We start from the raw sequence: 25,259 nt of genomic DNA on the forward strand, positions 1-25,259 counted from the left end.
CACCGTCCATCATTTTGCGAGTCCGATCTTCCGACAAGTCTAATGTTGGTTTCGTAATAATGATGTTTACAAATGCATTATAAAACGGTTGTTAGCATTAGAAATTACGCTCTCCTTACATTGACTTTGAAGCTATTAGTCTATGCGTGCCGCATGAGGACAGGAGTTACTATTGTTTCTGAACGCAACGTGCGCGCACGCTCGGCACATTTGTAAACAAATCAGCGTAATAAAATAATTTTAAAGATTATGACAAAATGAAGTTGAAAGTGATCGTAGTGCTTTTGACTTTTTTTGATTTTGCTAATAGTGCTAAAGTACACTCACGACAATATGTCGGTGGTTTTAAAAAGGAGCCGTTGAAGATATCAAAAAGTTTTCGTTCTCGCGGAGAAGTAATGGAGAATTTATTTATAATTTTTGATCCATCATTCTTGGCGTATGTATGGCCAAAAATAAAAAACGGCGTGCATTTGAATATAGAACCTTCTTGTTGGGACGATGTTAGTGTGTTTTTAAAAGACTTGGCTGAGGGTCGATCCTGGGCATACAGAGGTAAGTTTAAACAATAGTTTAATATCGTTTTTTTTTTACTGTAACTGAGAATACAATATAAAACATTTATTATATTATCAAACAATTCGTTATGAAAAAGAAACTTAAAAATGTTTCAGGTAAAAATTAATTCCTTACAAAAATATTAGGAAATGTTACAGCATATATACATTGTACATATATCGTGATGTTAATCACACGCATCAGTGATCGAAAGCAAGAGTTTTCATTCGTAATTAATGCAGTAATTGTCATATAATGTCAACGACTCGACACTTATTCTTATGTGCTTAATTACTACACTATAAATACGGAATTTGCTTGGCAAATTAGTACCTCATACAACGCGTTGCTTATGTTAGAAAAAAATCTTACCTGATATTAATGTTAATTGCGCTCGAATTATTACTGATTGAATATCTCGTGACATCGATTGTATTTTTTTAATGTAATGAATAAGAGATGAATCAATTAATATATATGCGTTTTTGCGCACATTATGAAATAATTTTACATTATTTTTTATACTCGATAAATATATCATCTGTCGGCTTATAATGTTATGTTTGATTGTTTAGATCGGTGATCATAGACGAGTAATAAGATTTTGTTTAGTGCCGTGCGTCCGTATATATCTTACTATTCGATAAAACCTTTTTTTTTTTAAGTTAAAGCTTACCCCATAAGGCTCTACTGTGAGCAGCTTGGGCCTTAGGGACAGATAGTCCGGGCTGCTAATGCCAATGGATTTGATTCATCATTCGACAGAAGAATCAGTTAAATATATATATTATAAACACAAATTAAGCACATTAAAAATTTTGGTATTTGTTAATTTCAGCCACACTGGCCCATTTCTATATATGCTAAATATAAACTAAGTAAACTAAATATAAGTTATATATAATTATTTAATCTTTCATATAAGACAACTGGTAGGATTCAGACTTATTATTAAAATGTTTGTCCCCTCTGAATTTTCCACCCTTGAAATAGTTTCCCTGTGTTTTTGCGGTCGTCAGGCCTCTCGTTCCAGGCCTGTGTTACTATTCCGAGTCGTGGTTTCATTTCGGGGACTTGTTCTCCTTCCGTAAAGAGTAGGTACGACGTAAACTGCCCACTTCAATAGCTTGGTTTAACTATTTATGTGTTTATTTATTTGGAATCGGGAACTAATGTATTCTTTTCTTGCATTTTCTTTAGACAAGATAAACTTTTAATATGTTTGTTTAGCTGCGGATGCGTCTGGACGATACCAGTCTGGTCTCTTCGAAGGAAGGCGATTTTGGCTCGGCTCAAAAGAACAATGTCTCTTGTTGGTAAGTTGATTTAAATTAGAGAGAAATAATCGAAACTGATACAGTTTTAAATATTTTCACTTGAATGTATTAAAACTGTTATGTCATGACGCTGTTTTTTGCAATATCATAAATTTGCATAACTTGTTCAACACTTTATTGAGAGTATTTAATTTAGAACAACATCTTTTCTATCTGATTAACTCATATTTATTTTATCTATTCTAATATTATAAATGCAAAAGTTACTGTGTCTGTCTGTTACATCACGATTTATGATGGCCATGCCACTGTTCTGAATGAAATTTATAATAGAGTTAGTCTGGAACGTGAATAATGATTAATGAAAATAAATTATCAGTTTTATCCAAACTGCATCCGTAAATGTGAAATTGAGTTTGTTTATTTGTTATCCTTTCATTTCTTATAAATTCGATCATCATGACATTATGTATAGGTACATGTTGTCAGAATAGAAAAGGGCATATGCACACAAATTAAAAAAAAAAATTAAAGGCCGGCAACGCACCTGTAACCCCCCTGGTGTTGCAGATGTCCATGGGCGGTGGTAGTCACTTTCCATCAGGTGAGCCTCCTGCTCGTTTGCCCCCTATACCATAAAAAAAAAACAAATGCCTTACATGTAGACGGAGCTGTGGAAACTAGTGGAGAAATAAGATTTGACGTGAATGTAGGTGCGGGGAAGAGCTAGTGTTATTTAAACGTAACTATTTTAAAATTGAGAGTACGATTTCGGGCATGTAAAATGTTAATTTGGTTTTTATAATAAAATTAAAAAATTTTAGAGATTTCACAAATGTAAAATACTATTTTGTATTTTATTCTTATTCGGTATAATATTATATACCACGTACTATTCGGCCGAATGTCGAAAACCGTTTTATTTCTTAATAAAATAAACTTATATCAAAAAGCTAAAAATATTTTTGTAAGGCAAGAATAGTCTGTAGTTCGTTTATTTTTTCCAAAAAGCGTTGTTTTTTTTACTTTGGTACTGTGTTTTTTTTCTGCGTTTGTTATTGCCCAAGTATCACTTCGAATGAAAACAAGTGACGAATTTTGGTAGTCGGCATAATTACGCCTAATTAACTATTCGTACTGATTATGGATCATTGTTATGTTATAAATTCGAAAGTTTGGAGGCTTATCACTCAATGGTGCTTGGCATAGGCCAATCGTTTCTATGATTCGATTTTAAAGTAAAATAAGACTTTATTTGGATGGATTTTATTTCTTCAACTGATAAGAGAAAACATTTCTAATATTTAATTTAGACAGAACTATACGGGATACTAAAAACTAGTGTGAAATGAGATAATAGTTATATATTTTATTTACTTAGTTTAATTTGATGATTTCCCATCGTAGGACGAAAAACATAAATCTTTGGAAACAAATCGGACATGGGGCGAGTTTTACAGCGGCGATTATCTCAACGCCCTGTTGAGGAGGGAAAAGGAGTTTGGAGGGAGTAAGTACTTAATTTATCTTGTTCTGATTCTTTAATCATTCGTTGTAACTGTACTCAATAGTTGAAATCTACATATAATAAATATATAATGTCGATACCACAATTGCGTCATGGTATAAATCAAACGAGGAGTTTTTTGTTTAATTAAAAAAAAAGTTTAATTGAAAAAAAACCCAAAAACAAAATACATACTGTTTATACCAGAAACATACAAAATTATTGTTACTGTGATACGCAGTTTCACGCTCAATAAATTTAGACTATTGACCTAACAAGCGTGAACATATTTGTACTTCAAAATTGTAATCTTCATTTAGCGGTTATATAATATTATGTAAATTAAAATTTTATGTCATAATTTTATATTCGCATAATCAGCTGTTATTGATCTACTGAGATACGATTATATAACAAACTGCTTTAGGAGAAAAGTATCAATCATTCTATAGTTTTATGATAAATGGAAGTAACAAATATATTGTTATGTTTCATTATAGTTTATATTATTTAAAAATACGAGAGAAAGTTTGGACGTCGCTGCAGTGATTCTGCAGTTATAATATTAAAAATTATTTAATCCGATTCGTGCGCTATTTTGTAAGTTGACTTTGACGCCTAAGTTTTTCAAGTACCTATGTGACAAAAATAATTTTACAGACTGGCTCATTCGGTCGAATGGTAGAGGAAAGTCATAAGGGGACAAACAAGGAAATATTCACCCTAATTGTTAATATTAAATTTAAACTTTCACGTCTTAACTTCTCAACCGATCGATACGTCGTTCACGGTACAGAAAAAGATTTTTACACATGTGATTTCGCTTTTCGTTTGAATAGTGAGTGAGCACGGAGCATTACATGGACATACATCTTAGATCCTGTTTGCTGCACATTGTTGTAGTATGTGGCTTAAACTCCTTACAGTACCAATGGCAGTTGCTTATAAATGGGCGACCTTTTGTCTATCCTATCCTAAAATAATTTAAAAAATTAGTTGCATAACTTTTCGTAGATATCGAAGAGTGGCATACGCTATTGCAGCGTGACGAGCTGATGCGCCGTGTTGTTGAGGCGGACAACGAAGCGCCCATATCGGTCTCCTACACCGCACTCCAGATCATGCTGAACGTCACCAAGTTCACTATGCCCAGAGTAAGTTTCTCTTTACCGACCTTTAGTAAATATTCTGGCAAATAGTACAACTTATGTTTCAATTTATATATTTAGTTAAAGAGTGGAGTCGTGAAAAGAGCACAGGGTTTTTCATCGAATAGTTAAAATCAGAGCATACACAAATAAGCTTTCATGTTCTTTATTTGTATATAATAGAAATGCTGCGGTTGGCGAGTAATTAAAAAGAAAGCTTCCTTAGGGACTGTTACGCCAAATTCATAACGAGTATTTAGAATATTCATGGTTATAGTAAATGGAATTTATTCAAAACAATGTTATCCTCGCATTTTACAGTCCTATGAAATTACGCTCGGGCTGTGCCTTCCACGGACATGTGTAGCAGAAGATGTAGTTTCTATAATTAATTTCTCCATCATGCTCAATGACAACTTGAAGAGCAATAAAACAGTTTCAAGGGCCATTAAAATAACTTCCCTGAGACACGTTGAGAGTTCATATGATATCAAAACGGACATCGGAGCTGTTACGTTGATACTGGTTACGTTAAGTCTTCTTATGCTGTCAATTATAGCCACAGTCGTAGACTTAGATCTTGTGAAGTTGAAGCCCTATACACCGACAAGCTTCGATTTGCAACAATACAACAACGATGATAGAAAATTAAATGGAAAGAAGACTAATATTCTTAAACCTACAAGCGTAAAAGATACTAAAATGGAAACGGAAACTCTATCGATGAAGAATTTGAATGAGTTGAAGAGGGCGATGAGGGAAAAGGCGATACCTCCTTCGATTACGCTCGACGTAATGGCAGCGGAAGGAAAAGCGAGTTGCAAGAGATGTGGTAAGTACAAGAAGCAATGCGTGAATCCTATGCAAATGGAGAATGTTCCTCCCTGTCCGAGGGTTAAATACAATTCCTGTGCGAGTCTCACTACTGAGTTTAAGAGAAAGAACGGTGTTTGGAAGAACTTGCTGCTGAGTTTCTCTTTGAAACATAGTTGGATGAGGATCTTCAACACGACGATGGCGAATAAAGATTTAGCGATGGTGCACGCGCTGAAGATAATTGCCGTCCTGTGGATCATCTTCGTGCATGTTTCGGTCACTGTTAACAGTCTTGCGGGTGAGCTAGATTTTGTTATATATGATTATTTTAAATATTTGAATATCTTTATATTGTTTATTTTTTTAAGGAAATTGGAAAGACCTAATATTGAATCTATTGAAACACACTATTTCATTGATATGTCTAAGTACAATCCGTTACAAATAAATAACAAATAAATCTAAAAAAACGGCGAGACTTACTTAGCGATTTTGTGCTCAAGTGAGCGCGCAAATGCATTCCCTATTCCACTCCCACAATCCGATGGTCCGGCGATCCCGGTTAGAGAAAAGGAGCTCGGCAACATTGCGGCACGGGAGTCCTGCAAAACTTTAAATGGCCAGCTAAAAATGTTTTTGTCACTTACGAAATAAAAACTCCTTGCCACAAGATTTGGCACTCTACTAAGTAGAGGCTGTTTACAATTCAATATGAATTTTGCTTATATTATTTATAAATAACAATAAGAAGATTTAAATGTAAGATTTTAAATATTTATTATTTAAAATCTTACATTTAAATATGCCTTATTCGTTTTTAGAAAATGGCGGCGATGTCAATGACTATAATAATGTTTATTACATAATATCGACCGGGACTCTTGCATTTGATACGTTGTTTTTTGTCAGGTAATAATAAATTAAAATAAAATTTTAGCTTCACCTTCTTAAACGTATTTTTGTCTCAATCGTTTTCTTTATCAATTTGCTATTCTCTTTCCTATTAACTTCTAAAATAACAAAAACAGAATGACGTTTCGTTATTGATTATTTAATATTCATTTGTTTGTCTGTCTTTCGTTTAAATTTCTCTTTTCTTTTAAATATTTTGAATACAATTCGTTTTATCGTATTCAGCTGTCGAATTAATTAAACTTACTTACTTACTTTACAGTGGTCTATTCAGCGCGCAGCACTTCTTCTACTTGAAGAGTCGTTACTCCGAAGAGTTAGTCAAATTAGGGGGCATCTGTGGACAGAGTCTGCAGCTGCTATGTTTTATTACCAATAGAGCTATAAGGTTAGTAATCATTATATTTTTTCGATTTTTCTTGAACAAATAAATTACCTTTTGTGATTTAATTGTTTTAGTCCATAAATATACACTGGTCAATAAATTCGCGATATTTTCTGAGACATGTATGATTATTGACTATGTTTTATGATACTTGCACGGTTATATTTAAAAAGGGGAACGTTTCTTAATTTAAAAACAACGTATAATTTTACAGATATATTCTTTTGCATATATTCAACGGTAATATAGTATACGATGTCGTGTGATTTGTCCAGGTTACTGCCGTCTTACATGTACGCGATATTCCTGACGTCGATCCTCTCGCGAGTGTCCCGCGACACCGCGGTGCTGTCGTTGCCCGAACGCGACTACGACAATTGCGACAGCTACTGGTGGCGGAACCTCCTCTACATCACAACTCTCTACCCCAAAGAGGAACAGGTTTGAACATATTTTCTTTTTTCATATATTGATATATTACACAGTTTAATGGTGATTTTAACTCTTTCATGCCAAAATCACGTACGCTATAAATAAAGCAATTATTTATAAAAATATCTATTGTACGTCAGTGATCGATCGATTTTGAGTTACGTGTAATAAGCCGTGAGTTCTATAAGTTTTATCGTCACAATACAAACTTGCAACTTCTAAAACGAAACCGTTTTAAATGACGACTCTACCATGACTTCATTAGCCATATTCCAAACATTTTTGCAACGTTTCAGTGCATGCAAGTATCCTGGTACCTGTCAGCAGAGACTCAGATGCATATGTTCGGAGCCTTGCTCTGCCTGTTACTGGCTAATAAGAAGCGTAGAACCAGCGCTGTACTGGCGGTCACGTTGCTGCTGGGCGCTACAGCGTACGATATCGTCACTGCGTACTCGGATTATGGACAACGGTAGGTATTAAATACATATTAAAATCCTTAAAAATATCTTCTCGTATATATAGAAAATCAGCTAGAGCTTCCGAAGTAAGTTACGGTAAACACAGTACAGTCTTCGGTCGAATTTTTCAGCGTCCCCAACGCATTCGTGCTGTACTCCGTGATCATCAACCGTCCGTGGTCGCGCGTGGTGCCGTACTGCGCGGGCGTGCTGGCGGGCTGGCTGCTGCACGCCGCCGACGGCCAGTGCTGCGTGTCCAGCGTAAGTGCCGCGACACGGGCCGGGCGCGCCGGTCCTAATGTTATCATTTTCAGGCAAACATCATCAATTGTATGGACGTCTTTTTTTCGAAAATCTACCGAAATGATAAAATATGACGTTATACGGATCCGAAATGACGAATTGACTGACTGACAGGCTGAAAGACGACGAACAATCTAAACCACTGAATACAGATTCAGCTTAGAAAATACACAGAGTTCTTCATTTTTTAATAGTAGCCGATGTAAATGCGAATTTACTTGAGCGGCATGGGGGGGGGGGGGGGGCTGTCGCGACTGGTCGGTAGTTTTCAATATTACATTGATATAATAAATAGAAATAAAAGTTCTTTTTTTCAGATAACGTCATACTGTTTCTGGATAGCGACAGTGGTCACAATAACGGCCTCGCTGACCTTACCCCTCGTAGATACGAGCTGGATAACGGCCTGGGTTCACCTGACGTGGCCCGTCGCGTTGTTATGGCCTGCGCTAGTTTGCGCTACGAAATATTCTGGTAAACGTTGTATGAACATATCTTGTTTTTTTATTTTATGCAATATATATATTCACATTGGTACGGGTTTCGAAGAATTTAAGGTATTAATATTGTAAAATAAATATTTATGAAGGGATACAAAAATGTATTTTTTTTTTTCGAAATTTGATAATTTTTATTTGTTTTTTAAAAACAAATGAAAACGCGCTTTACAATTTATATATATATATATTCTGACTACGTTTCCTCCTAATTGCTATTTTTGCCGAGGACGAGACAAACCATAGACAAAAACTGGAGCACAGTAAATATTAGGGCGTCAGTAGGATTGAAACACGACTGAATCAAGTCCGAGCTCTGACGCGAGTGGCGCGGGGTTGCAGAGTGGTGGCGGCGCGTGCTGGGCAGCGCGGCCGTGTCGGGCGCCAGTCGGCTGTGCTGGCCCGCGCTGCTGCTGCACGGCGCCGCCGCGCGCGCCGCGCTGCTCGCCGCCGACGCCGCGCTCTGCTCGCGGCTCGCTTGCCTCGTGAGTGTCGACACACGCACGCACGCACACAAGCACACACGCACACATACATAATAACTCTATTCATATACATTCAATTTTAAAACGAAAATTGAAGTTGAAAATTCAGTGGTACTTTCAGTGGGCTAGCTGGGTGGATAGAGTATCGGTATGGAGGTATCCAGAGCTGAATAGATCGGGCCCCACCCCAAATTATGTCCCCTTAAATTGATTTATTGCTATTAAGTTAAAAATACATTGACATAAAAAAAATTGCAAAAGAAAATAAAAATGAATAAAAAAAAAAACGCAATTTTACGATTTACCAGGGCCCACCTCAGTTTGGGGTCCTGGTGCATTGCCCCACTTTACCTTATGATAGATACACCACTGGGTTTGAATCCGCAAATAACGGGTAAGTTTCATGCGTTATTACCGCTCGGCCACGTCGCGTCGTTTCCTTCTTATCCTTATTCTGATTCTAAGTTTGAAATAATAAACTAGCAATTGTTTTTTTTATTTCTCAGATTTGTTACTTCGCGGGTTCTACTTTAGTGACGCTCGTTGGCGCCCTCTGTCTCTCCCTGCTGATAGAAATGCCGGGCTGTTGTCTCCTTAGAAGAATATCAGATTACACATACCGATAATTTAAATAGGATTTGTTAATTTGTTGTGTTATGTTTTGTTGTTAACTTATGTTATTTATTATTTAAAATGTATTTAAAAATTAATGTAAATAAAACTTGCTTGTAATTATACCATCTGTACCATAGAATGTGTTTTTTTTTTTTAATATTTGATGATAATTTACGGCAATATTTTATGACTGTGATGGAATAAAGTTTATAAAACCCACAAATATGACTCTTTTTTTGTAAGAAAAAGCAATGCCTGACAATAAGGGTATTTATGCTAACTTAAAGGTTTAAGAACAAACATAACATATATTTGTTTTTATTTTTTCTCTTTTGTTTTTTTATTAATTTGCATGTCTTATACAGATTAAACCTTTCTCTTGAATCATACTATTTATTGTCCGTATTAAAATTATAAAAGAAAAAAGAAAAAGCTTACAGACGGCGAAAAGCGATTTTATTTGATACTATGCAGAGAAGTTAAATATCAAAATATATACGTATGTTATATTTTTACTATCTGCTAAGGACTGAAATTGTGGTAAGAGACGTGGCAACACTTAATATATAGTGTATTAAATAAAATACGGTTTTTTAATTTACATTTTATAAAAAGTCGTTTGATAAAAACTTACAACTAAATATTTACAGCTTATTTACATAATACGAAGCTTACAATTGCTTATGTACATTTTTGGAGAACCTATTTAAAGTTTTTATATTAATTATAATCTACAATAATATAAGTTTGTCTAAATATACCAAAAAATATAAAAAAATAAAATAATTTTGGTCCAAATTATTTCATAACTTAAAAGATATATATAATTTTACAAATCATTTAATTTAATAATAATGTTATAATGCTAAAATGCTGGCCATAATTTTTGAACTAAACATTTAGATAACAACATGAATCCAATAGTATGAAAGCCAGAATATTAGCACTGATATTACACGCTTGATTTCCAGACTTGTTATTCGAATAAACAATCTACTCAAGGTATTGTTTAAATACATAGTTGCACTTGTTCAAATTAATTTTAAAATAATTTGTACATTGTAAAAAAAAACAAATGTCAAAACGTCAAAATAACCTTAAATTTTAAAGTTAATTATAAAATGTATATACCATTACCAGTTCTATGAAAATGGCCATACACAGATGTTTTATTAAATGAAAATAAATAGTGTTGAGATTCCATATAACCGTAATAGTTAAATAAAAAACTATAATATATGGTAAATAAAATAGGCTGTAAGTTTGGAGTTGGAGCTACCAACTATGAGAAAAAAAAAACAACGGATTAAATTACGTTTCAATCGATATTTACGCAGTCTAACTGGGATTACAAAATAATGTATTATTTTACTATAAAGTAATTAGCTTATTAATCAGCTACATATTAAACTATAAGACAAGAATATTTCATTTCATATTTGGATTAAATCATGAACTGAATAAGGATTTCAATTTATAAAAACATTTTAAGTAAAAATAAGAGATTAATTCCATTTGACATAATTATGTTGTCATATTAATTATCATGTTTTAAGTGATGTTTATTTTTTTATAATAAAATTTAGCTCTAAAAGATTTAAAGCTTTTAAACTCCATATTTAAATAACAATTCCTTACATTACACGCAACCTTGTAACTGTAATACTTTTACGTTGTAAAAGTAATTTATTAATTTAAAAAGTATTATTTAAATTGTGATCACACTCGGTGGGGCTTCTTCTGCGGCGATAATATCTTGAGCATAGTGACGATTGGAGCTTCGAACGCCACAGAGATGACAAACGCCAGGAAGTATGATATCACAGTCAGACCCAGGAAGAGTACAAACTGAAAAAATATAATTTTATTATTATATTTATCGCTTATTATTATTTTATTCGGAACTGTTTTCTGATATGCATATCTAAATTTAAATAGAAAGGGAAGATGTATCTCAATGTAATAGTAATAATTGTAATAAGGTCGCATATATTTATAAATAAGTTTCTTTGTAAAGGATAATGGTAATATGTCTTTTATTAATAGCACATAATAATATGGGTCATATGCTACTCAAAAGTTCAACATATTTAGTTCTAGAAAGCTTATATAAATAACACGAAAAACGAAAGCAACTGTCAATATCTATGGGCGTTATGAACATCATTAAAGAATGATCCAGTCATCGACTCACCACAAGCAGCTCCCCCAAGTGTATGGGGTGCGTGAGGTGCATGGCGACGTAGCGCAGCACGACGGGGTGCACGAGGTAGGCGCAGTACGTCACGCGCGAGAACGGGTACAGCACCGGCGCCGACAGCAGCGGCCGCACCCAGCCTGCGCACGCGCACTCGTATATTATGGCGTGAGGGTTATTTTCGGGTGAATTGTAGGTTTTTTAGTAACTTAACCGAAACAACATATAGATAATTAATTCACCTTATATAATATTAAATTAAGCTCCGATTTTATTTAGACAAGTTAACAGGTGAGGAATTAAATAAATCAACGAACTTTATATGAAGGTTGCCTATAACTAGTATCTCACCTCCGTGTCCGGTGGAGCAAGCGATGATGACCCAGCCGACGCAGGCAGCCCACAGCGAATGTGAGAGTGCGCTGTAGATGGCCGCCGAGGTCACATCCAACTCCGTGCGATATAGGCCGAAGATCAAAAACAGCAGCGTCGAAGTGCACACCGTCCAGCCGACTGACGCCCATATCTGAGAAAAGGGGCAATCATGAATAACTGCTGATAATATTATAATCCATGTAAATTATTTTTAGCACGAGATTAATAAAACACACAAACGGCAGTAGGTTTAAAAGTTCCTTCCAAAATATAAATATTATAAATAGAACCTCACCCTGCCCATATTGATCTTCAAATTAGTTTTAAACAATATCCATCCTGTGGCCATCCCCACCAGGTAGGGTCCGAGTCTAGTCCATGGCTTGTCGTATATCTTGTCAAACTGCGTGAAGGGGTCTTCGCTGTTCGGTATGTGCTGGCTGCTGTACGAGACGAAGCCCGTGGTGACGAGGGACGACAGGAAGAACAGGCCCGTCAATATCACTGACAGCTTGAACTGACTGGAATTTATAGAAATACATATAACGTTATAATAAGGTTTAGATGAATACCAAAATATGTTATAAAACACTTCAAGTTTCGGTTTTGCAGGTGTGGATTCAGGGTCTGCATAAAACTACATTGAAGGAGAAACGTACAAAGACAAATTCTTGTTTCTCTGGATGAGGAACTTTATATTTTTCGTAATTTTGGAATTGGCTTTAGGGACTGTGTATGGTTAACATGTGCAAACACATAATAGTTACTAAATATAGGGCGAATATACCGCATGGAGCAAAAACAAAGAGAATAAGATGAAAGTAAAGTGTTTATAGTTGATCAATGGTTTTTAGATTGTGTACCTTGTAGCGAGGATTAGCAGGATAGCGCTCACAGCATAGAACTGTGTGTCGTCTGACAGGTACCAACTCCACAGCATGCACTGGAAATATGCAAACCTTTTAGATTTCGGTTGTTTCTTCTACTTCTCTGAAGATAACTGTATCTAATGTCAACAAAACTCGTTTTTATTTTACAATTAACTTAAATAAATTTATTATATATAAAAATATTTCTTTGTTTATGCCATTATTCTCTATAAATTAAAAAGATTATTTAATGCGGATCTGTGGCTATATACATCCAGCAGTAAATCACCAGACACGTGCAGGTATCTCCGCGGTATTTGCTGACAATGCCAAGCACGAAATAGTGTTAAAAAATGTGATGTTCTATTATTTCAAATGAATGTCATCGACTGTTGTCCAGGTTTTCACCTTGGGTCTTAAAGTGTGATGTTCTTAAATGTTTATCTTACCATTTGCTCGACTGGGAAAAGAGTGTTGATGTAAAGCAAGTTCCTCCACCAGTACTGTGGGCAGGTTTCGTGATCGTTCGCCGGCGGCTCGAACACGGCGTTGTTCGCGAACCACTTCATCGTCACCTCCACCACGCCCAGCATGAAGAGATACGGCGCGGTTAATCTAAGACAAGCAACAATTCATATAGCCTTAATTATAGTTTGCGAATTTGGTACCAAGTACAAGTGTGACATACATACATATAAACATATAATATGTCATTTCTGGGAAAAGGAATACCTTGACTTCTGTAAGATTTTTTTTTTAACTTTTTTAATTGTTTAACATTTTTATTATAGTAAATAAATAGTTAATTATCGGTCATGATTCTACTGTTAGTGTCATTTTGGAGTCCAATATGGACTTACGCCAAATTTGAGATACATGAATAATTCCAATATTCTATAGCATATAAATATAATATATGAATAATAAAAAACTAGAAGTGATCAGACCTGGCGAATCTATATCCGATGAGTCCGAAAAACTGCAGCACGCCGGCGGTCAGCTTACGGCGGCCCTTCGTGAGGCGGTCCAGCTTGCCCTTCGCGTTCGTTCGGAAGTACAGGAACGATACCAGTATACCACTGTTGAGACAGACAGGGATAAGTCAGATAAGGTTAAATCGATCAATTTATATTATACAATTTATTTAATTTATAACCTCCGCTAAAGTTAAATGAAGTAGGTACTAGTTCAGATATTAATAAATATAATAAATGTCTTTTACCCAAGGCAGAAGAATGTATCCACGCTGTATACAGCGCTAATGATCAGTTGAAACCAGAAGCTCTTTTCCAAAATAGCTCTCAGAGCTGTGTTATCAGCGTACTGAAAATAATTTTTAAAAATATACCTAACGCTAAAATTGATATATATATAAAGTTTTTGGCATTTGATATAGAGGATCGCTTGTATAGCTGGAGATTAGTCTCAGGTATAGAGCTCAGACTTTAACATGTTTTCTTTTTTTCTAATGACATTCGCGCGAGCATTGAGTTGACAGTGTTATATTATTGTGCCTAAGGAATCAACCCCTTTCCTATATGATCAGTAGAGTGCTTACCTTAAAAACAACAATACACGTGTGTCCAAAGATAATCCAGACCATAGACAAGGAGCGCAAACCGTGAACTACAGGCACTGTGTCTGATCCGACTGACTGGTCGAGGATTTGTAAGATATTTGCCTTCATCGAGAACGACAGCAGAAGTTCCGACCAGACGCCTGTATAGCAGAGACATAGTGTTATAAAATATATTTATTATTTGAAAATGAATTTCCTGGAAAATGTTAATTAATCAATTAACAGATACGAAAACTAAAGTCAAATGTAATGATACTCCTTAAAAACCTTTTGTAACCAAGTTCACTAGTAGAATATTTGTAGCGTGAGAAAAACTTCGATTTACATTAACTGTTTTAATTCGTTTTCAATTTAATAATCGCAGATACGAATGGATTGTAAATACTTAAACCTGATGCGTACCACAAATAATTCATTCGTTCGTTCATAGCTATATATAATGTGTTGGCAAAATTGTCGAAAAGAAGAACCTGCTAAATTAATTAATCAATCAAATAGTAAAGTCTCCTCAAATAATGATCGTCACTCACTTAGTTTCAGTTCTTCTTCAGTTGTGGACGATGTCTCGGCGGTCAGTCTCTCCTCGGAATTGTTGCTATTTATTGCAATGTTGTTATTGACGTTGTACATTGATTTTCCTAGAGAATCAGAGTAAGTTTATTTTTATGTATAATGTATAACGAAGAGTAATTACTGATTTTCTTGGAGATTTTTCTAAGTAGGGGAAACATTGTTAGTTTTGATATACCGTCAGTGCTATATAGAAACTAAGACGTTATGTCTTTCCTCAGGGACTCGGGTTCAGTGGTTTTTCAAACGTGAATACAAACATTAATTGTTGCCAACAAGCAAGAGAACAACAAGCGAAGAGCCGAGATGGCCCAGTGGTTAGAACGCGTGCATCTTAACCGATGATTTAGGGTTCAAACCCAGGCAGGCACCACTGCATTTTCATGTGCTTAATTTGTGTTTATAATTCATCTCGTGCTGTGGTGAAGGAAAACATCGTGAGAAACCTACATGTGTCTAATTTCAACGAAATTCGGCCACACGTGTATTCCACCAACTCGCATTAGAGCAGCGTGGTGGAATATGCTCCAAACTTTCTCCTCAAAGGGAGAGGAGCCTTAGCCCAGCAGTGGCATTTGGCGATTGAATAACTATTCAGTATCAACCCAGATAAGCTTGCAAAAAGCCCTTTCAAGTATTTTTGCAATCGAAGACATTTTTTAAATTGATTAATTAATTAAATTAACGGATGTATTATACCTTTTGCAACAGTGATAGAGTCGAGTCCGTTTAAGCCCAGCCTTAAGCCAGAGGCACCATTTTCAGCGGATACCATGTTCACAGCACGACATCGGCGCGCACGCACTTCCCGAGCGATTTTCATGTCGTAAGCAGTCCCGGCTATGAGAAGTAGACCCACTAAGCATGATACACCCCTGCGAAATATATACTTTATAGTTATTAGATGTTTAAAATAAAAAAAATGATTAAAAAATTTACTTCCATATTAGATTTGTTATATTGTTATCGACGTGTTTATTGTGAAATAAAAAAAAAAAAACAAACAAAAACGTGTTCATTCAAATTGAGAATTATTCAATATAGTTTAATCTAAAAATAAACAAAGTTGTTCAAGAAATATTTATATTTTCTGTATAGGAAAAACAGTAGTGCATTTATGTATTTTTTTATTGATCGACTCTGGAAAATAATTTGCGTAGGAGCGTATTATTACACCTTCATAAGTAAACGCCTAAATAAGGTACAATTAAATACAATAAGCGGCCACAACTAAGTCCTACGCTAGTAGCTATACCGTTCACTACAAGCCGTTTTATTGTTTGACCCAGATAATTTCTAATGACGTAACGTGATGTGGAGTGTTCAAGGAGCCTTGGCCCCAGCTGCATTATCCGCTGGTCATTATAAATCAGACCTTTCGCTTTTTTGTTTTGAAACTGCTATTATGTCTGGTGTAGTGATCTTTTATCTTTAAGAGTTGATTCACATTAGATATTGTGTTTATTTAATTGTTTGTGACTTAAATGTAACGATAATTATACTTACAAAAGTATTTGGAAGGTAGGGTCCTCAATGTAGGAGTAGCCGCCGTGCTGTGGTGAGCGTACCGTGACCACCTTGTGATTTAGTAGCGGAGCATGCACAGCATTCACTAAATCTCCAACTTGTTCGCGAGAGCATGCTCGTGGTAGACATAGACCAAGATGTAGGGTACGTCGCTGTTAAAAAAAATAACATAAAGGTGATGCTCCCATTATCCAGTGTCATTTTTGCAAAGTACAAAGTTTTTTAAATTATGACTAGTATATATGTCATGAAGTATTTAACAAGGTTAACTCACAGTTTTGACAATATCAGTCAAGTTGGTAGAAACAGACATGCGGACGTTGTAGAAAGCAGTTTCGAAGGGCGGTCCAAATCCAGTCACGGATACGTCCTGACGCCACTCGCTGAAGATCTGTGAATCTGCGCTGTCTGAAATGGTATTCCAATATTAACGGCTGGACCATAGTGAAATTATAAGACGGTATTCTTTGGAAATAATTTAAGGATTTTACTAAGTACATAATGTAACTTAAAGTATATTAAGTAAGTAATCTACCAACACTTCATTTGTACGAAGTATGTAGCTAGTAGTGGTTCTATTAATATAAATTATTTAGCTGTTTATCTTTGTAAACGTTTCCTGGTTTGGATGTGAAGGAAAACATCGTGAGGAAACCTATGTGTTTTGGATGATTTCGCGTGAATCGGCGTGGTGGAAAAATTACTTATTACACCCCCCCCCCTTCTAAGGAATGATGCAGAAGTTACATATTATTACAGGCTGAAATTATTTTATTTTAAAGTTAACAACAGTATTCACACTCGCGATTACGTTAGAACTAATTACATTTCAAATAAACTTAAGAAACACGCGAAATAATAACATTTATTGACACTTGGACACACTAAGTACATAGACGACCTATAAAATAATTGTCATCGGTCATTGTGCCAATTTTAAAGTTCATCAGTCATGTATGCGGTGAAAATTAAGTTAAAAGATTCCGTTAGATCGATACATACAGTAGGTCAAACAAATAAAAGCGTGTTCAAATTATTTGTATCGTTGAGATGATTTATTTTGTTATTCTTGCAAGCACTTTTGAATCATGTTATAGTATTAAATTTAATGTAAAGCTTGCACCGAATTTTTCGAATGAATAAACCACTAACAATTTATAAAATAATTATTTATTTACTGTTTGTGGACGTCACACCAAGCCTATAAGCCACCTGATGGTAAGGGGACTTAATCGCCTTTTAAATAGGCGTTGTAAGAAATATTTAACATTCCTAACAAAGCCCATGCGCCATTAATCTTGGGAGCTAAGATGTTATGTCCCCTGTGCTTGTAGTTACATTGGCTCACTCACCCTTCAAACCGGAACACAAGTATACCATATATTGCTGATTGGCTGTAGAATATCAGTGGATATTAGAAAGCCCTACCTAGTAAAGATACAAGTGTTATTTGTCTTGAATGAAAATCAATGAATAACAATTCCCATGCTTTTTTATCATCTACGAGTACCAAAATATTCTTTTATAAGGTATTACCTTATAAAAGAATATTTTATATAGTATTACCTTATAAAATAATATTAATCATTGTTTTTTAAAGTGGCATTTTTATTGATGGGCAGAGTTGAATTATTTGTTTATGTATAAGTCGTACCAATCAAGGCTAATTTAATTTATTGGTTGTTAATTATTTTATTAGTCATGTTGTATAGGAGTGTTCTTTTTAAAAACAATGGGCGTAACGGTGGTGACGACATCACTAAACAAATTCATTAAACATTAAATATACTATAGTATATTTAGTGTTTAATGAATTCTTATTTTCTTAGTGCGTCGATCAAGTGATATCTACTGATGAGTTTGAGAGATAATCAATCGACGGTTTTATGATAATCGATTTTTAATTTTTCCCCCTTTTTATATTCAACTCCCAGCGAAGTTGTCTTGTTAAAGCTGGTATAGTTTTGAATTCCAGTTAAGTTGCGTGTTGTATAAATATTGTAAAATGTGATGTCACTTCGAATTCAATTAACATAAACCGATATAAGTCGTCTGTAAGAATAAAATTATACGAAAAATATGCCGAATTATTAATAAAATAAATAAAGAAGTGAACATACGAGTTATAAACCAACATTCCTCCATAAAACTAAAAATATTTCTTATATAATAATGCCGTTTGGTTCCTTTGGGTTTTTTAGCGGAGCAGTACGTTTGAACGATGATGATTTGATGTTTGAATTTGAAACAGTCTCAAGAAAGGAGGATTTTTCAAAGCTTTTATTCATACATTTACAGGGTGCTACTTTACTTTTCAATAGAGATAATAAGTCAATGTCAGAATATTTGCAGGTCGTTGACAACACTTAAGTAAGGCATTGACAGTCGGGCGACCCCGGCATTTATATTTAAAAGGTAGGTACTTATCAAGTCACTCTTTCCGTACGTATGTACATGGACGTATATGCCTTATAATGTTGTTATATACAATTAATTTACAATTTCATTTTATTAGATATGTATTCCGTCTTATACCAGGAAAATATGTTAATGGTCGAAGCCGTCGCGAAAAAGCTGAGCGAACCACGATACGAGTATTCATCTCTCATTCCAAATAATGTATTTTGCCCATTTGCAATTGAAGTAATATTAAAAAAACAATTATTAAAAATAAAGCACCTTCATGTTTTGCTCAAAGGATCGGAATTGCGATTCAAAGGGGAAATGCTGCTAGCATTCTTGCCACATTCCACGCGGCCGTTGTTTGTACAGTAGCTTTTTTATTTTTTATTTGTTTATAATTAAGACCTTAACGTAAATCTTTTATAAATAAAATTCTGATTGAATAATTGATTGATTTTGCCTACTTGAATAAACTATATCGAGATTCCTATTCTGTTCAATTGAGTATTTTCGCATGAGGGTTTAATTTATTTTCTCAATAAGTCTAAATTTCTTGATGGATTTTGACAAGATAAAAGTCAAAATCTGATCAAAAATCAATAATTCACTAACCTTACTTAACAATGTGCTCAGTTTGTAAATTAATCTCGTGTATGGTGGTGAACGAATATACACGTGTCGGATTAAATTCTGTCATATATGTAACTTGCATGTAACCAGCATTGGAGTAGCGTAGTGTAATCGAAGCCTTATCATCAATTTAACCTCTTCTTTTGATGATAAGGCTTGGATTACACTATGAATGTCAAAATCAGAATTGTTATGTATAACTGTTTCCTATTAAAATAACATTGAAAATATACGTGACATTGGAATTTGTAACTAGCACCGAATTATACTTTGAGATTATTAAAATAGACTGTCCTTAGCCTTCTGATTAAATATAAATTATAACTGCAACATATGTTCAACAAGAGTTTTATCGAAATTATCATTATTCAAGGTCAAATAATCAAGTTTATTAACAATATTATTTATTACATCTAGTAGAGGGCCTTAGACTCCAGTGCCGTGACGGCAAACGGCACTACACTCTACAAAGTCGACATGCTCCCTGTTCGCCGCAACTCTACCCCCTTGTGGCACGAAAGCTATTTCAGTAATTGTAAACTATTTTATTAATAAGAAAAATATAAGTAGTTTATTTTATTAACGAAAGTTTTTGAAACGAAGTTCTTTCACGGCTAACACACAGAGAACTGGATGGAATCATCACGTAAGGAAAAATGCTTTTGCTTTTTTTCTGTTTATCGCTTTTCTTAAATTATTAAATATATCAATAATCATCAATTGCGATGTTAGAAATCTACTGGCCTGCTACTGGCATTCGTGATGGCAACGTTTTTTTTTTAATAGCAGACACTGGCCATTAAAAATGCATCTATATCCTAATTCCATTTCATCTCGTTTTATTCGTAGTGCAATATCCATGACATGATTTGTTAAGAAAATAAACGTGATATTGATGGCGTGCATCAATCCTTGAGAAGTGACGGGCGAACAATAATGTTTAAATAATGGCATTAATGCATAGATACATACAAAAAATAAATGTCTAATACTAATTGACATAAATTAGTATAATTAAGTTGTATAAAATGTACGTGACATTCATTGTTTAAAAATTAACAATAAACGCCAATGTTTTATGTTTAACTACGCGTTATTCAAGTATACCGGTGTGAGGGATTAATAAGATGGCTATTAACGTAATTGTAATTGCTCAATATTGACTACTTAGGATTAAAAATATTATTTTTTTAAAGTTATACTTAAATAAAAAAGAGGTTCTATATTCGACGAATATTTTTTAATTTCTAGACAATAATTTCTAATGTGGTCACATTTACTTTACATTTAACGTAATACCGTCATTTATATTGTTTATCAAAATCGGTACTCAACAAAGTATATTGAAAAAAAGAGTTGAAATTATACGTGTACAGTATAGAGTTCAATGACCTAATCACGGATTTGTCGTGAATATAGATAATAATAAACGAATTCAACCTATTAAATACTGGACAATATCTATTTTTATTACTAAATGGCTTTTGTATTTTTGTCAAATATAATAAATAGTGATTCTGTTAGAACGTTTAGGTTAAATCTTTAAACCAGTTCTTTCTAATCAAACGCGCTATAATTTGGTATTCAAAGCCTTAGCAGCCTGTAAATTTTCCCACTGCTGGGCTAAAGGCCTCCTCTCCCTTTGAGGAGAAGGTTTGGATTCATATTCCACCACGCTGCTCCAATGCGGGTTGGCGGAATGCACATGTGGCAGAATTTCGTTGAAATTAGACACATACAGGTTTCCTCACGATGTTTTCCTTCACCGCCGAGCACGAGATGAATTATAAACACAAATTAAGCACATGAAAATTCAGTGGTGCCTGCTTGGGTTTCAACCCGAAATCATCGGTGAAGATGCACGCGTTCTAACCACTGGGCCATCTCGGCTCTGCTCGTAGCAGTATCACAAAAACATATCATAATAATAAGTTTCATAGTTGGTTTAAGCTTTTGTTTTTCTATTTTTTTTTTATAATAATTTAAAAAAAATAATAATAATGTTTTCTATGCGCAGGGTACTTTAAAATGTAAGTTTTATATATTTTTTATATAATATTAGACAAATTTTCAGATATTGATAACATTTTGCAAATGAAAAATGTACTTTCAGACAATAATTCTCTGACCTTACTTAAGAATGAACAAAACATATTTAATTGAATAAATTAACCCTTGAAACAATATTAACATTCATTTCCTGAAATTCCACATATTTAATGAATCAAAATTTATTGTAGCGGTTTACGTAATATATACGCGACGTAAAGATTTTTTTACGAATTTTCAATTGAATTCGGTTGTACAAAAAAGTATTTAACTTTTTAAAACTTTTAATTTCTTATCTTTAAGAAATATCAAAAATAAACTGCGATGAAATCATTCAACTCATAAGTTTATCTTTTAAGTTGCTAAGGTGAAAATGCTATTTTGTATACGAAATTCTAACTCAATTACAGTGGACTCCCGGTAATCCGGCCCCTGGCTAATCCGGCACCCCTGTTATCTGACATGTCCATTATTATTGATTATTCTTTTGACAATCTTCGCTTATGTAGATAATGCATGATTGAGCAGGTTACAACCTGTGTGTTTGACTACACGTGACAGCTATCACTTCTTTATACTTTAGACTATAACATATAGAATCTTATCATTGGGTTTGTAATTTGTCGGATTACAATGTACTCTTTTGTAAAAAAATCCGTACTTTTAGGCAGCAGAGGTACTCTATAATCCGACAATTTAGATAGTCCGACACTGCCCTGCAAAACGTTTTCCGGATTACCGGGGGTCCAATGTATTCACTTTATTTTCAAGTAATTGCTAATATATACTCACGGTTGTGATTTTTGGAAGGGGTGTGCTGATCGTTGAGGATGCTGCACAGTTCCGCGGAGCCGGTCCAGTAGTTATTACCCCAGTAGAACATAGACGTGTAGCGTCCGCTCGCGTCTTCCACTGAAACAGAAAAAATAATTTAAATATAGTAAATAAACGAAAACAAATGAAAACCTTATTAAAATTTTACGTTGTAAACTCAGATTTTAGGTTAAAATCTCTTCACGTATATTGTACTAATTCGGATTAAGGAAGTTAGGAGGGTTACATTCTCGCTGATCAAAAAGCGCGTGAAACCATAATTGCTGTGCCTTATCTCTACTGCGAGAGTGACGGAATCTAACCTACACTTAAGCACAAATAATCTAGTATATATAAATATTATTCTACACAGTTAGCTTATTATATAAGCGGTTTCAAACGACCGTACAAAATAATATTACTAGATAGTCAAATTATGCTTCATGTTATTACATATATGAGAAATATAAGATTGGATTTGGTGTCTTAGGAATAAAAAACGATACGATTATCACTATGTACGATTATAACAATAATGTGTAATGTCTACATTGCATAAAATAAAGTTGCTCGCACCGTCTATAGATCTTTTAAACTACTAAGAAAGGTTTATATGTATAATACTGTATAAGATGCATATTACAGTTGGGAAAAGCCGAGAATTTCAACTTACCTAACCGAAACATTATTTATTTTTACGTTTGTTATTCAATCTAAAAGTTTTAAATAAATATTTAATGTACCCGTGTAAAGCCTGGATGGGTAGCTAGTAATGTACAAATTTCATGTTGTAGTCGAATATGACTTCCTATTGCACATTTCCGTCGCAACCGTGGAGTTATATCCATCAAATGCCCAACTATGATATTCTATGTCACAAATACTTGTTTGAATAAAAAGTTATGGAAAATATTAAAAAAGTATTTATATGAGTAAATTATGTCCGTATGTATGCTAACGGTTAAGTTTTGTAGATATATTAAGTACTATTATCTGTAGTTCTGTCAAAACGTTTATTTGTTATTTTATTATTTGTGTAGGTATTTTAGTTTTTGATTTTAATATTTGATTGGACTGTATTCTTTCTTTTAATTTAATAATGTTGTAATAATAGTACCTTTCTATCACACTGATTCAGTCCTTGAATTTTTCGATTAAATTGCTTTTTGTGAAAATGCCGAAGGTAATTCGAAGAAATAAAATAAAACCTATCAAAATCCTTATACAGATATGTGATACTCATTTTAAGTAAATGCTTACATTTTATTCAAATACAGTTCTAAAAAGATTTTTCTCTTGTGTCATTTTTAGAGTACCGATTACGAATTTATAATTAGTAATTTAGTAGTGTTAGTGGTAAAAGCTTGTAAATTGCCCACTGCTGGTCTGAGGCCTTCTCTCCGTTTGAGTAGAAGGTTAGGAGTTTATTCCACCGTTCCAATGCGTTTCAAAAGCATATGATAATTCAGTGGTGCTTGCCTGGGTTTGAACCAGCAATCATTAACCACTGGGCAATTTAGCATTTAGATACATATTATTTTTAAAGTTTAACTTGAATATATTTTCATTTCACTTTATTATAGTTCGGAAATTAAGAAACTGAATTAAAGTTTCAACTTAACTGTTTTTGACTTATTTAAATAAACTGACTACAGTAAATACTTTTGGAAGTGTCCTTAAAAACTTGTACAAAGGTCAGTGAACGATCAATTTGATCGATTACTGTATTTTATTCATTCATATAATTTGGGATACGACATTCTACACCCTTGAACTCAAAGGTCAATAACCTACAGGAAGACCTTCCTTCCGCCATACAGAAGGAAGTATCTCAGCTTTCTGATGGCTTGAAAATTACTTCCACGCGTAATGACTGTCATCAATTGTAAGCTATTTTTCTGTAAATCACCTCCATCGTTTGCAAAACAGACTTTAGGTGTATTTATTAAAGACTCAAATTCGTCTTGTCAAGCAGCTGTCAATGTTGTAGAGAAAAGATTATCACGATGATTTGTAAATTTTAATAACGCTCTCGTCTTTAAAATGATTATTTATAAATTGCAACCTTTTGAAAATAATAATTCATCTTGTCGATTACAATTTGGGTTGTCAGTTATCAAAAATAAATCGTTTTTTTATGCATTTTATGTTTAATCTGTGGCTCCGCGAATTGAAAATCGGAAGCTTTTGTCTACATACGTTGGTGATATTAATATACCTTGCCATAATTTATTGATACGCAGTTATTGAATATGCTGAATATTGTATATAACAAAGGGTTGCTAAAGTTGCAAGTTCAGATATTAACTCCTATTGAATTACTCATCACAGCGTTTAAATTGATTTACGTCGTTCCCAAATGAATCCAATTTTATTCATCGCCATCTTGACTAACATGTTATCGTTTTTATGCTTGATTTGGAAAAACTTATTAAAAATAGTTCAGATCCGTATTTCAGATGATTTATCGATATCATTAGAAACAGAGACGTCGAAATAATCGCGAGTATTAGTATTTAATTTTTTTAAATTAATTGGATATAATTTTCTAGTAAAATTTAAAATACAGCAACTAATTAGTTTAATTGTTAAATTAAAAATAACGAATGAATAAGGTTATATTTGGAAAGCAGTTCGATCCAAGTTGCTGATTCAAGGGAAGGTTGCGAGGTTTGAGGACTGAGAGCCGTAAGAGGGTCATGTTCAAGAGATTTCTGACTCCACAAAATCTTGACTGCGTTACGGAATAAAAACATTTCATGTCGCCAACGCATAAACGTTATTTTCCTTAATTTCCTCAAAAAAAAAGTCATCAATCCAAGTCTGTTGGTCCAAGACTTGACAATCATTG

General features: G+C 34.0%; 2 protein-coding genes across 2 annotated transcripts in view; one reads left to right on the forward strand and one right to left on the reverse strand.

Moving 5' to 3' along the window:
- Window positions 1-159: 159 nt before the first annotated feature.
- LOC125073312 lies at window positions 160-9,513 on the forward strand. The gene is made up of 13 exons (XM_047684093.1): window positions 160-555; window positions 1,789-1,874; window positions 3,243-3,345; window positions 4,357-4,496; window positions 4,812-5,604; window positions 6,128-6,215; window positions 6,481-6,606; window positions 6,879-7,044; window positions 7,332-7,507; window positions 7,628-7,757; window positions 8,117-8,273; window positions 8,639-8,781; window positions 9,288-9,513. Exons 1-13 carry the CDS (start codon window positions 258-260, stop codon window positions 9,405-9,407), a joined length of 2,526 nt encoding a protein of 841 aa, XP_047540049.1. The 5' UTR covers window positions 160-257; the 3' UTR covers window positions 9,408-9,513.
- Window positions 9,514-10,416: 903 nt separating this feature from the next.
- LOC125072089 overlaps window positions 10,417-25,259 on the reverse strand; it is a 49,840-nt gene continuing 34,997 nt past the window's right edge. The window contains exons 2-15 of the mRNA XM_047682604.1: window positions 22,388-22,507; window positions 16,788-16,921; window positions 16,493-16,665; window positions 15,686-15,861; window positions 14,947-15,054; window positions 14,396-14,556; window positions 14,060-14,160; window positions 13,785-13,916; window positions 13,287-13,452; window positions 12,832-12,911; window positions 12,264-12,489; window positions 11,945-12,119; window positions 11,591-11,733; window positions 10,417-11,244 (exon numbers count right to left, since the gene is read on the reverse strand). Coding sequence (XP_047538560.1) covers window positions 11,116-11,244; window positions 11,591-11,733; window positions 11,945-12,119; window positions 12,264-12,489; window positions 12,832-12,911; window positions 13,287-13,452; window positions 13,785-13,916; window positions 14,060-14,160; window positions 14,396-14,556; window positions 14,947-15,054; window positions 15,686-15,861; window positions 16,493-16,665; window positions 16,788-16,921; window positions 22,388-22,507 — 2,024 coding nt within the window. The 3' untranslated portion in view covers window positions 10,417-11,115. The remainder of the gene's footprint in view (window positions 11,245-11,590; window positions 11,734-11,944; window positions 12,120-12,263; window positions 12,490-12,831; window positions 12,912-13,286; window positions 13,453-13,784; window positions 13,917-14,059; window positions 14,161-14,395; window positions 14,557-14,946; window positions 15,055-15,685; window positions 15,862-16,492; window positions 16,666-16,787; window positions 16,922-22,387; window positions 22,508-25,259) is intronic.

Source organism: Vanessa atalanta, chromosome 2 (assembly GCF_905147765.1).
Source record: "Vanessa atalanta chromosome 2, ilVanAtal1.2, whole genome shotgun sequence".
In the NCBI taxonomy this organism is placed as follows: Eukaryota; Metazoa; Arthropoda; class Insecta; order Lepidoptera; family Nymphalidae; genus Vanessa; species Vanessa atalanta.